The 12800-nt window shown below is 48.9% G+C and overlaps 2 protein-coding genes across 7 annotated transcripts; one reads left to right on the top strand and one right to left on the bottom strand.

Annotated features, from left to right (window-relative positions):
- Positions 1 to 1105: 1105 nt before the first annotated feature.
- Positions 1106 to 6291, top strand: HMBS (hydroxymethylbilane synthase; the record flags this gene model as incomplete). Of its 6 annotated transcripts, none has more annotated exons than XM_080692548.1 (13): positions 1106 to 1156; positions 1471 to 1543; positions 2588 to 2637; positions 2724 to 2779; positions 3115 to 3192; positions 3402 to 3479; positions 3601 to 3676; positions 4908 to 5021; positions 5241 to 5279; positions 5521 to 5640; positions 5766 to 5819; positions 5936 to 6022; positions 6118 to 6291. In XM_080692548.1, the coding sequence occupies 13 exons, from the start codon at positions 1121 to 1123 to the stop codon at positions 6289 to 6291; spliced, it is 1035 nt and encodes a 344-aa protein (XP_080548674.1). The 6 variants fall into 6 exon arrangements, with proteins under 6 accessions (XP_080548674.1, XP_080548677.1, XP_080548676.1 ...); XM_080692551.1 differs by having other exon boundaries at positions 1109 to 1156; positions 5241 to 5270; XM_080692550.1 differs by having other exon boundaries at positions 1109 to 1162.
- A 6077-nt stretch (positions 6292 to 12368) lies between these two features.
- H2AX (H2A.X variant histone) lies at positions 12369 to 12800 on the bottom strand (the record flags this gene model as incomplete). The annotated part of the gene is made up of 1 exon (XM_080696534.1): positions 12369 to 12800. One exon carries the CDS (start codon positions 12798 to 12800, stop codon positions 12369 to 12371), a length of 432 nt encoding a protein of 143 aa, XP_080552660.1.

Here is a 12800-nt window from a genome sequence, read left to right as displayed (position 1 = left end):
CAAGTGCGGAGATGACAAGCGTGCGCCACCACGCCCGGCTTGGCTTTATTTTTTATTTTTAAATGGGGTTTTGCTAAGTTGCTGAGGAAGTCCTTGAATCTGCTATTCTCCTGTCTCCACTTCCCAAGTGCTGTAATTACAGGCATGTACCACCACAGATGGCCAGAGTTGCTTTATTGAAGGAGTGGTCTTAATGGAGTTGGCTAAAGTCCTAAGAGCAGTAAGCTGTCACCTCCTCCAGCAATAGAGGCCTCAGATACCTAACTGTTAAAGAGCTCCATGCAGTGAAGATCCCAGACTAGGAAAGTTGGTGGGTTTTAGTAGCTCCTGTAGAGAGAAATAGGACCTTTGCCTCAGACTAAAGAACCCATTTCTACCTGCTTGGCACTGAACACCAACGTGCCTGGCAAGAGGAAGAGGTGTGTCCCTTTGGGTTTTCAGCCAGGGCTCTGATATTCAGCATTTACTCATGAAACTAGAGAGAGCACTTAAGCAGGTGAGTTTTGGGGAGTACAACCTGATGGTCTTACAGGATATCTGAGGCAGAAGAAAGCTCTCTATCAGAGATGAACAAACAGGCCCGGGGAGGATGACGTGCTGGAGGTCATCTAGCCTTCCAGCCAGACTAAGGGGTGGGCTTGGGTGGCACTGCGGCTCACGAGTTTTGAACTGTTGTGGATGGTGAGCCTGCCCTGCAATGATGTGCTGCTCCGGCTGCCCTGCCCAAGCAGCTGCAAGCCCCACCCTCCCTGTGACCAGGCTGATGGGTCTTATCTCTTTACCCACCTGGCTGTGTGCAGCACTCCCACTGAGAACTGCCTTGGCCAGGCTAGGCTTTGGGGCTCAGTGTCCAGCTTACTGCCGCCACCGCAGCAGATGCTACTGTTGATTCCCTCTGCTCTCTGCTTCTCTGGGTCCTGGAGGAAGGCAGAAGGTACTGAGGAAGAACAGGGGACCAATCTTGGACTCATTTTCTACTCTGAGGCTCATCTGGTCACACGTAGGCCAGGGGCTGAGTATCCTTTCTTCTAAGCTACTGATTTTGTTTCTTGGACAAGGTGTTGAGAAACAGGGAATTGTGACCTGGGGACTTTTTCTGCAGGAAGAAAACAACTCAAAGATGAGAGTGATTCGAGTGGGTACCCGGAAGAGCCAGGTAAGTGTGGGCACAGGAGGGAAGAGATTTATTGGAAGAGTTCTGGTGCTCATAGGATTACAAGTTGAAGGGGCCCAGAGGTTTAGTTCACAGCATAGAGGGAGTGGAGTGGCTGGGGGTTATCTCTGTTGGGGAATGGGAAATTGCATTCAATGGAAAGATATTCCCTGGCTAGAGAAGTTATTGCAGAGGACTGCCACGCCAGGCCCCTCTTATTCCCAGGTGATAATTGCAGTCCCTGACCTTACGAGGATCTCCCGAGTTTAGGGCAGTGGCCAGGGAAGGGCAGGACTGATCCCAGTCTCTGTCCCCAGCTGGCTCGCATACAGACGGACAGCGTGGTGGCGATGCTGAGAGCCTTGTACCCTGGCCTGCAGTTTGAAATCGGTGAGCTTTCTGGAGAGGAATGGGAGTTAATGGGAAGCTTGAACCTCTGGAGGGGAGGACACAGTGTTTCTGCCTTTGCCTTTAGCCAAAGCCTGGGCCCCTGCCTCCAAGAATCCCACTTAGCTGCTCACAGTTTCAAGACTTTTTTCCTCTGAAAACCTCTAGCTCTGACTGCCTTGGGCCAGCCTGGCATTTAGTATCTTCTGCCTTAGAGATTTTTTTTTTTTTTTTTTTTTTGGTATTGGGAATTAAACTCAGGAGTGTTCTACCTCCAAGTGACACCCCTTCAGCCCCCCTTTTATGTGGTACTAGGGATTGAACCCTTTTTATTTATTTTTGGTACTGGGGATTGAACCCAGGGGTATTCTTTCTCCAAACTACACCCCCAGCCCTTTTTATTTTTTTTATTTGGAAAGAGTCACTGTTTCTGAAGCTCTTGTCTCAGTTTCCCAAGTATGGGGATTATAGGCATGTGCCGCCATACCCAGCTTCCTTTTAATTTTTTTTTTTATTTTATATTTATTTATTTATTTATTTTTGTGGGGATAGAACCCAGGGGCATTCAGCCTCCGAGGTACAACCCCTGCCCTATTTTTTATCCTTTATTTTGAAACCGGGTCTCACTGAGTTGCGAAGGGCCTCACTAAGTAGCTGAGGCTGTCCTCAAACTACTATCCTCCTGTCTCAGCCTCCCCAAATGCTGGGATTACAAGCGTGTGCCACCACGCCCGGCTTAATTTTTTATTTTTTAAACAGATTCTGGCTAAGTTGCTCAGAGTCTTGCTAAGTTACTAAAGCTGCCCTTGAACTTTCTATCCTCCTGTCTCAGCCTCATAATTACTGGAATTACAGATGTACAACACCACATTCAGCTTACTATTTTCTGCCTTTATGAGTATGTCTGTTCTTCCTGCTATATTATACTTTTCAGAGGGCAAGAACAGGAGCTATGTACCTCTGCCCCCCAACATGAGTTTTAGCACAGTGCTCGGCACACTAGAGGCTCAATAAATGTTGATTAATCGTATGTGATTGACTCCTCAGTTGCTATGTCAACTACGGGGGACAAGATTCTTGACACTGCACTCTCTAAGGTAACAGCATCGTCACTCAATCCCTGTGTCCTCTCACCTTTCCTTCCCCTAAAAGATTTGCTCTGAGATTCTTTCTTGCCTGACAGATTGGAGAGAAGAGCCTGTTTACCAAGGAGCTGGAACATGCCTTGGAGAAGAATGAGTAAGTGCAGACAGGAGAGTGTGGAACCCACATTTCTTGCTGGGCGCAGCAGATTCATACATCAGCAGATAGGCTGGGGCTCCTAGATGGGGCCCAGGCTTCTGAAAAGGAGTGTGTTCTGCTTTGGAGCCATCTGGCTGCCAGCTATGCAGGATTGGCTGGGGGAATGTGGTCGAAGGGAACTTGGGAAGAGAGCGTGTCTCTGGTCCTGAGGCCTTGGGAGGGCCTGCCTCTTGACCAGGCCAGTTCCAGTGCTGAAGCAGACGTAGGAGCAGGGAGAGGAGGGTTGGGGCTGATTGCTTGAACCCCTTCATCCTGCTGCCCCATCTCTCTAGAGTGGACCTGATTGTTCACTCCCTGAAGGACCTGCCCACTGTGCTGCCTCCCGGCTTCACCGTTGGAGCCATCTGCAAGTAAGTCCTGCAAGTCGGGGCCTGGCAGGGCACGGACCTCAGGAGAACCTTTCCTTGCCCTCTGGCATTTGGCCCCTTACCTGAGGGCTGTCTGTCCTCCAGCAAGGCAGAAAACTCAGGAAAATGCCAGTTAGTTGGCTACTGAGGGAGAATGGAAGTGACTTGAACGAAGCCTCTCCCTCATTCCATGACCTTCCTTCCTCTCCCAGGCGGGAAAACCCCTATGATGCTGTTGTCTTTCACCCAAAATTTGTCGGGAAGACCCTAGAAACCCTACCGGAGAGGAGGTGAGTAGCGCCTCAGTAGGTACCTTGGCGGGATACACACAGAAGATAGTGACCGACGGGAGGAAGAAGAGAGTGGTGCTGCCCAGTGTTAGATCTCATGTTACACCCTCTCTCTGCACAGCATTGTGGGAACCAGCTCCCTGCGGAGAGTAGCCCAGCTGCAGAGGAGGTACCCACATCTGGAGTTCAAGAGTATTGTATCCTTTTAGTAGAGGGTGCAGTGGCCAAGGAGAAAGACACTGTCTAGAGGACCTTGGGAGTCTTCAGAGTGGAGAGGGCTTCTCAAACAAGTGGCTCATGGAGGCAGTCATACATCCATCTGTGCATTCATCCATCCATCCATCCATCCATCCATCCATCCATCCATCCATCCATCCACATATCCACCCACCCATCTCTGCATCCATATATCCAGTTTCTTTGTTTTTGTTTTTTGATTTTGTTCTTTGTTGTACTAGGGATTGAGCCCAGGGGCATTCTCCCTCTGCACTATACCCCCAACCCTATTTTATTTTTATTTTGAAACAGGGTCTCTGGTTGATGAGAGTCTCACTACTTGTTGAGGCTGTCCTCAAACCTGTGATCCTCTTGTCTCAGCCTCCCAAATACCGAGATTATAAGTGCGTGCTGCCACACCCTGCTCACATCCACAGTTTTTAAATGTTTTCTTAGCTCCAGGTTGGTAGTGCCTGGCCCTGGGGAAAATGGTAAGATAAACCTTGACCCTTCTCTCGTAGAGCTCACATTTTATTCAAGGAGATAAATAGACATTGACAATATAGTGCTACCGAACAGTGACTGCTTCTGGAGAGAGAGAGGATGCTCTTTTTCACGTTTTATTCTGCTGTGTTGTTTTGATTTTTACAATGAATATGTAGTATGTTTCATAGTATGTGCTAAGTGCTCCCATGGTATTGTAGGGAATTCTCTGGTTGTAACTAGCTGGAACATGAAGAAAGCTTTTCAGAAGTCTTGTAACCTTGGGCAAGTTATTTAGCCTCATCTATTTATTTTATTTTATTTGTTTATTTATTTTTGTAGTGCTGGGGATGGAACCCAAAGGCTTTCTACTTTAGGGCTACACTCCCAGACCTATTTTGTATTTTTTTGGAAACACAAAGTTGCTGAGAGCCTCACTAAGTAGCTGAGGCTGGTGATCCTCCTGTCAGCCTCCCAAGCGCTGGGATTGCATGTGTGCACCACCACGCCCAGCTTAGCCTCATCTATAAAGTGGGGATGATAACACCCACAGCAACCTCATAGGGTTGTTATGAAGCATGACTCAGGAACACACTAGAGAACAGTGTGTATAAATGGTGCCTGCCCTCCTGAAGCTGAGCCCTGGAGGGTGGGTAGGAGTCAGCCAGACAAGGAGAGAGACTGGCCCACCAGCACGTGGCTCCTGATGTCCTTAGCATCTTTCCACAGCGGGGCAACCTCAACACCCGGCTTCGGAAGCTAGACGAACAGCAGGAGTTCAGTGCCATCGTCCTGGCTGTGGCCGGCCTACAGCGCATGGGCTGGCAGAACCGGGTGGGGCAGGTAGGTCCCCCCTTCCCTCCCTAGTTAATCCACTCTTGCCTGTAGTCTAACCATCCTACCTCTGCCTCGACAAATGAGCCCAGTCCCAGGACGGGGAGGTTAGGAATCAGAGGCCAAACTCCGGCTTGTGTGTCCCCAGACTTTCTAGGTGACGGCAGGTCTCAATGCTGGGGGATTTAAGCACCCCCAGCCCTGCCCTTCTGTGTTCTGCCTCCACAGATCCTGCACCCCGAGGAATGCATGTACGCAGTGGGCCAGGTGAGCTGACGGGGGAAGCCACTTGTCCATGGGCCCCTCCTTTGTTCTCAGCAAAGGTTGCCTAACCCACAGCCTTTAACATCTGCTTCCCCCAGGAGAAAGTGCTCAGGGAAGGGCGGACCTTGGAATGCTACTGGCCCCCAGACTCCTGGGGAGCAGGTGTACGAGGGGTCGTTCCCATTCTTAGCTCTCCTGGTTCAAAGATGATCAAGCCTGATGTACCAAGCTGTTTTTCCATCAGGGAGCCTTGGGTGTGGAAGTCCGAGCCAAGGACCAAGACATCTTGGATCTAGTGAGCGTGCTGCATGATCCTGAGACTCTGCTCCGCTGCATTGCTGAAAGGGCCTTCCTGAGGCACCTGGTAGGGTTGTGCTCCCATGAAGGGCGGGGGGTGGGGACTTAGCTACAAAGCCTGCGGAGATCTGTAGAGGAACCAGGTTTTGTACTGAGGGCTGAGGTCACAGGGTGGCGGGCCTCTCATTGCAGGAAGGAGGCTGCAGTGTTCCCGTAGCAGTGCATACGGTGGTGAAGGATGGGCAGGTAAGCGGGGCAGTGGAGGGGCCAGGGAGGAAGGACTGCAGCAGGCTGTCCCTGTACGTCCCAGGTTTCTAGCAGTCCTGCTTAGAATATGTTGAGGCAACCATTTTTTCTTCCAGCTGTACCTGACTGGAGGAGTCTGGAGTCTAGATGGCTCAGATAGCATGCAAGAGACCATGCAGGCTACCATCCACATCCCTGCCCAGGTACCAAGGCTGGAGGTGAGGGAGGGAGTAATAAACAAGAGTACATGTCATCTTCCCTTTTATTCTCATCAATTCCCAACTCCCTCCTCATCCAGCATGAAGATGGACCAGAGGATGATCCACAGCTGGTAGGCATCACTGCCCGGAACATTCCACGAGGAGCCCAGCTGGCTGCGGAGAACTTGGGCATCAGCCTGGCCGCTTTGTTGCTGAACAAAGGAGCCAAGAACATCCTGGATGTTGCACGGCAGCTTAATGATGCCCACTAGCTGGTCTGTGGCACAGGTGTCTGGTTGCCACTTTGTAGTGCCTACATTGCCCTGTGCTCACTGACTGGGGAGCGATTATCCCAGGAGAGTGAACTGCAGGCTTCCAGGGATTTGCCTCACCTTGGCGCCTTGATGACTGCCTTGCCTCCTCACTAGGTAGGGGCTTTATCTCTGAGAGAAGTCCAAACCACAGTCTTTGAATGTAACCAACCCTACTAATAAACCAGCTCTAAAAGTGGTGGTTTTGTGGGGTTGGGGGAAAAGAAAATATGAATAAACACCAAACCTTTTAATGCTTGCTTCAGTCTGGCACTTCTGTCCAAAGTTCACCAGATCATCCTTCGTTTCTGCCTCAGTTCTTCTTTCAAAAAGAAATCGGTGGCCGGGCGTGGTGGCGCACGCTTGTAATCCCCGCGCTTGGGAGGCGGAGACAGGAGGATCGCGCAGGTTCGAAGCCAGCCGCGTGCGCTGGCTTAGGAGACCCTGTTTCCAATTAAAAAAAATATGTAAAAATAGGTCTGGGAGTGTAGCCCGGAGGTAGAAGGGCTTCCAGGGACCCCACTACCACCAAAAAAAGGAAAAAGAAAAAAAGAAATCGGCCTCCCAGGGAACACCGAGAAAGCAAGGGAAAATAACCTTAAAATTCTATGGCTTGCAGGCTATGGTGGCACAGACTATGTAATCCCAGTACTTCAGAGGCTGAGACAGGAGGATAGGATTGCAGCTTTGAAGCCAGCCTCAACAATTTAGCCAGACCCTATTTGAAAATTTAAAAATTGGGAAGCTGAGCCAGGAAAATTGCACAGGTTCGAAGCCAGCCTCAGCTCCTTAGTGAGGCTCTCAGCAACTTAGTGAGACCCTGTTTCCAAATAAAGTATAAAATAGGTCTGGAGTATAGCCCGGAGGTAGAAAAGCCCCTGGGTTCCACCCTCAGTACCACAAAAAAAAAGAAAGAAAAAAATTTTTTAAATGTAGCTAGGCGTGGTGGCACACGCTTGTAATTCCAGCATTTAGGAGGTTGAGACAAGGATTGAAGTTCATGGACAGGCTCAGCTACTACTTAGTGAGGCCTTTGCAACTCACTGAGACCATTTCAAAATAAAGAATAAAAAATAGGGGCTGCATAGAGTTAAAATGCCCCGGGTTCCATCCCTAGTACTGTTTAAAAGAAAACAAAAGAAAATTTAAAAATGTGGCCAGGCATGGTACCACACATTTGTAATTCCAGCATTTGAGAGGCTGAGACAGGAAGATTGTGGTTTGCAGACAGCCTCAGCTACTTAGTGAGGGCCTCTGCAACTCAGTGAAATCCTATTTCAAAATAAAGAATAAAAAATGGGCTGTGTGTGATGGCAGATGCTTGTAATGCCAGCATTTTGGAGGCTGAGACAAAAGGATCCAGGTTCCTGGATAGCCTCAGCTACTTAGGCCCTTTGCAACTCAGTGAGACCCTGTTTCAAAATAAAGAATAAAAAATAGGGCTGGGGGTGTAGCTTGGAGGTAGAATGCCCCTGGGTTCAATCCACAGTACTGCAAAATATAAATAAATAAGAAAGAAAGAAAGAAAGAAAGAAAGAAAGAAAGAAAGAAAGAAAGAAAGAAAAGAAAGAAAGAGAATAAGCCCGACATGGTGGCGCATGCTCATAATCCCAGTACTTGGGAGGCTGAGACAGGAGGAGCAGGTCCGAAGCCAGCCTTAGCTACTTAAGTTCTCAGCAACTTAGTGAGACCCTATTTCTAAATAAAATATTCCAAATAAAATATAAAATAGGAATGGGAATAGCTGGGCGTGGTGATGCACACTTGTAATCCCAGTATTTAGGAGACTGAGACAGGAGGATCCGGGTTCAGCGTCAGCCTCAGCTACTACTTATTGAAGCCCTTTGCAACACAGTGAGATCCTGTTTCAAAATAAAGGATAAAGCCGGGTGTGGTGGCGCAGGCTTGTAATCCCCGCGCTTGGGAGGCTGAGACAGGAGGATCACACGGGTTCGAACCCAGCCACAGCTACTTAGTGAGGCTCTCAGCAACTTAGTGAGACCCTGTTTCCAAATAAAATATAAAAAAGGTGTGGGAGTATAGCCCAGAGTTAGAAGGCCTCTGGGTTCCACCCCCCATACCACCAAAAAAAAAAAAAAAAAAAGGATAAAAAAAATGCCAGGCGTGGTGGTGCCCGGGCTTGGGAGATGGAGACAGGAGGATCGCACAGGTTCGAAGCAAGCCTCACTGACTTAAGAGACCGTTTCCAAATAAAAATATAAAAATAGAGCCGGGCGTGGTGGCACACGCTTGTAATCCCCGCGCTTGGGAGGCTGAGACAGATCACACAGGTTCAAAGCCAGCCTCAGCTACTTAGTGAGGCTCTCAGTAACTTAGTGAGACCCAGTTTTCAAAAATAGGTCTGGGAGTATAGCCCGGAGGTAGAAAGCCTCTGGGTTCCACCCCAGTACCACACACACACAAAAATTATATATATATATATATATATATATGTCTGGGAGTGTAACTCGGAGGTAGAAGGGCATCCAGGAACCCCAGTACCATCACTAATAAATAATAATAATAATAATAATAATAATAATAATAAATAGGGGCTAGGTTGTACTATAGAGGTAGAATGATTCTGGATTCCATCCCTGGTACCTCAAAAAAAAAAAAAAAAATAGGTATGGGAGTGTAGCCCAGAGGTAGAAAGCCCCTGGGTTCCATCCCCAGGACCACAAAACAAATAAAAAATAAAAAATAGAGCTGAAGGTGTAGCTCGGAGGTAGAATGCCCCTGGAAACAATCCCCAGTACCACAAAAATTCTGTCTTCAACCAGGCACAGTGACACATGCCTTTAAAAGATCCCAGTACATAGAGGAGGCTGAGACAGGAGAATTCAATTACAGGTTTTGAGGCCAGACTCAGCAATTTAGGCCCTCCACAAGTTAGAGATTCTTTTTGTTGTTGTTGTTTTGGTGGTACTGGGGATTGAACCCTTCTACCTCCAGGCTACACTCCCAGGCCTATTTTATATTTTATTTGGAAACAGGGTCTCTTAAGGCCGCGCTGCTGGCTTCGAACCCGTGCGATTCTCCTGTCTCTGTCTCCCAAGCACGGGGATTACAAGCGTGTGCCACCACGCCCGGGTAGAGACCCGGTTTTAAATTGAGCTAGCTGGGTGTGGTGGTGCACACCTTTAATCCCAGTACTTGGGAGGCTGAGACTAAGGATAGTGCGAGTTTGAAGCCAACCTCAGCTACTTAGTGATGCCCTCTGCAATTTAGTGAGAACTTGTTTCCAAATAAAATATAAAAAATAGCTCTGGGGGTGTAGCCCAGAGGTAGATGGCCCCTGGGTTCCATCCCCAGCACCACAATAAATAAATAAATAAATAAATAAATAAATAAATAAGCTGAGCCAGGTGTGGTAGTACACACTTGTAATCCCAGTACTTGGGAGGCTGAAACAGGAAGATCCAGATTCACGGCCAGCCTCAGCTACTTAGTGAGGCCCTCCACAACTTAGTGAGAACCTATTCAAAATGAATAAAAATCAGCCGGGTGTAGTGGAGCATGCTTGTAATCCCCGTGCTTGGGAGGCTGAAACAGGAGGATCACACAGGTTCTAAGCCAGCCTTAACTACGTAGTGGGGCTCTCAGCAACTTAGTGAGACCCTGTTTCCAAATAAAATAGAAAAAAGGTCTGGGAGTGTAGCCCAGAGGTAGAAAGCCCCTGGGTTCCATCCCCAGTACCACAAAAAAAAAAAAAAATAAATAAAATAAAAAATAAATAAAAAAATAAAAATCAGGCTGCGGTATAGCTTGGAGGTAGAATGTCCCTGGGCTCAATACCCAACACGAAAATAAATAAATGAGCTGTGGTCACACACATGCCTATAATCCCAGTACTCAGGAAGCTGAGACAGGAGGAGCAAGGTCTTGGCCAGTCTCAGCAACTAAATGATACCAGTTAAAAATAAAAAATAAAATGAGGTTAGGGGTGCAGCTCAGAGGTAGAATGCCCCTGAGTTCAATTTTCAGTGCCAAAAACAAGTAATAAAAAATAAAAGTGAAGCCAGGTGTGGTGGTGCATGGCTGAGACAGGACCCCAGGTTTGTGGTCAACCTCAGCTACTTAGTGAGGTCCTCTTCAACTTAGTGAGACCCTGTTTTCAAATAATTAAAAATAGGGCTGTGTGCCAGGCATGGTGACACATGCTTGTAATCCCAGCATTTGGGAGGCTGAGACAGGAAGATATAGCAGTTCTCCAACAGTCTCAGTTACTGAGACCCTGTTTCAAAATAAAGAATAAACTGGGCATGGTGGCGCACGCTTGTAATCCCCGCACTTGGGAGGCAGAGACAGGATTGCTCAGGTTTGAAGCCTGCTGCACTGGCTTGAGACCCTGTTTCCAAATTTAAAAAATATATAAAAATAGGTCTGGGAGTGTAGCCCGGGGAGAAGGGTTTCCAGGAACCCCAGTACCACCAAAATAAATTTTAAAAAATAAAGAATAAAAAAAATAGGGCTGAGGGTGTATCTTGGAGGTAGAATGCCCCTGGGGTTCCATCTCTAGTACTGTAAAAAATAAAAATAAAAAATAAAAACGTGACAGTTGGGCGTTGTCCCAGTACTTGAGAGGCTAAAACAAGAGGATCACAGGTTTAAAGCCAGCCTCAGCCAACATAGCGAGGCTCTCAGAAACCTAGTGAGATATTTCCAAATAAAATTGGGCTGAGGGCATAGCTTGAAGGTACATCTCTAGTTTCAATCCCCATGTCAAAAAAATAAAAAACACCCACACATGTGAAACAGGGCTGCAGATGTAGTTCAGAGGTATATTGTCCCCGAGTTCAATCCTCTAGGAACACACAATCCTTATAGCTTGAGATAATTAGTGGTAGAGCACTTGCCTAGCATGCAGGAGGCCCCAGCACTGCAAAAGAAATGAAAATTCCCTTCTCCAGGTAACAGTGGGTTTTTTTGGTAGTACTGAGGATTGAACCCAGGAGCATTCTACCTTAGAACTACACCTCCAACCCTATTTTTTTTTTTTAAACAAAGTCTAAGTAGCTGAGGCTGGTCAGTTGGGGAACCTGTGATCCTATCTCAGTCTCCCAAGTACTGAGATTAAGCGTGAGCCACCACACTCTGCTAAAGTACATTTATGTTAAAGTTTTCCCATCCTCACCACCTCAGGAAAAAATATTTTTAAACCCTACATCTCTTGCAAAATGAAGACAGACAATTCATTTTTTTAAAAAGTCCTTTAATAAACAAAATTAGTCCATCTGAAACTCCCCAATACCTAAGGTTCTACTCTTGGATAAACAGCAAAATTCCAGTTCAAAAGCCAACAGAGGCTCAGTCCAGACAGGGATTAACTGACTTGTGCTGGTATCTAGGTGCTGTGATTGCTGAGTTGAATCGCTGAAGAGATGGGGTGGATAGGCCCGACAGGCCCAGTTGCCAGTCTCCTTCAGCCCCAATAACTTTTGCAGTCTAGACAGCCAGCTGTGAATCCAGACTGGAAGCCTTTGCCCTCTCCCAAACTTCTTCCTAGAAAGCAGGCATCCCAGGAGGAAAGCTGTTCGGATTACAGTGTTGTGTTTTTTTTTTTTTTTTTACTAACACCACACAGGCCTATGAATGAAAGAGATCTGATGGGAAAAGCCCCGGGATGTTACAGCAAAGGGGAACACCAGACCAAAACAAACAAGCAATTACTCTCCCACCAAAGTCTGCAAGTCAACAGTCTCGTTTGAAAAGTCTTACGCGAGCGAAGCACCAGGCCGAAGACTTGACAAGACGACCAGGCTGCAGCTGCAGAGGAACTCACCTTCAGGGCCGCCCACCTTGACCCCGCTTCACAGCGCAGAGGCGGGTCTTCCAGAAGGTGCTGCGACCCCGCTGACCCCCGCCCGGCCCAGCCTCGGCTCTGGGCTCTGGGCGCGCGGGGCAGGGATCCGGATGGGGCGCCGCGGGGGGAAGGGCGCCGCGCGGGGGAGGGGCGAGGGGGCCGCGGCCCGGCTCAGCTCTTTTGGTGAGGGAGGCGGTGGCCCTTAAAAGGGCCTTTGTGTGGCAGGGGGCGCTCAGTACTCCTGCGAGGCCTGGGTGGCCTTCTTGCCGCCCGCCGGCGCCTTGGGGCCCACGGCGGCGCTGGTCTTCTTGGGCAGCAGCACGGCCTGAATGTTGGGCAGGACGCCGCCCTGAGCGATCGTCACGCCGCCCAGCAGCTTGTTGAGCTCCTCGTCGTTGCGGATGGCCAGCTGCAGGTGGCGCGGGATGATGCGCGTCTTCTTGTTGTCGCGGGCCGCGTTGCCCGCCAGCTCCAGGATCTCGGCCGTCAGGTACTCCAGCACCGCAGCCAGGTAGACTGGCGCGCCGGCGCCGACCCGCTCGGCGTAGTGGCCTTTCCGGAGCAGCCGGTGAACGCGGCCCACCGGGAACTGTAGGCCGGCGCGCGAAGAGCGCGACTTGGCTTTGGCGCGGGCCTTGCCGCCGGTCTTGCCACGGCCGGACAT

The sequence above is a fragment of the Muscardinus avellanarius genome (genome assembly GCF_963383645.1).
Source record: "Muscardinus avellanarius genome assembly, chromosome: 1".
Classification (NCBI taxonomy): Eukaryota; Metazoa; Chordata; class Mammalia; order Rodentia; family Gliridae; genus Muscardinus; species Muscardinus avellanarius.
This window is presented reverse-complemented; position numbering and strand designations above follow the sequence as displayed.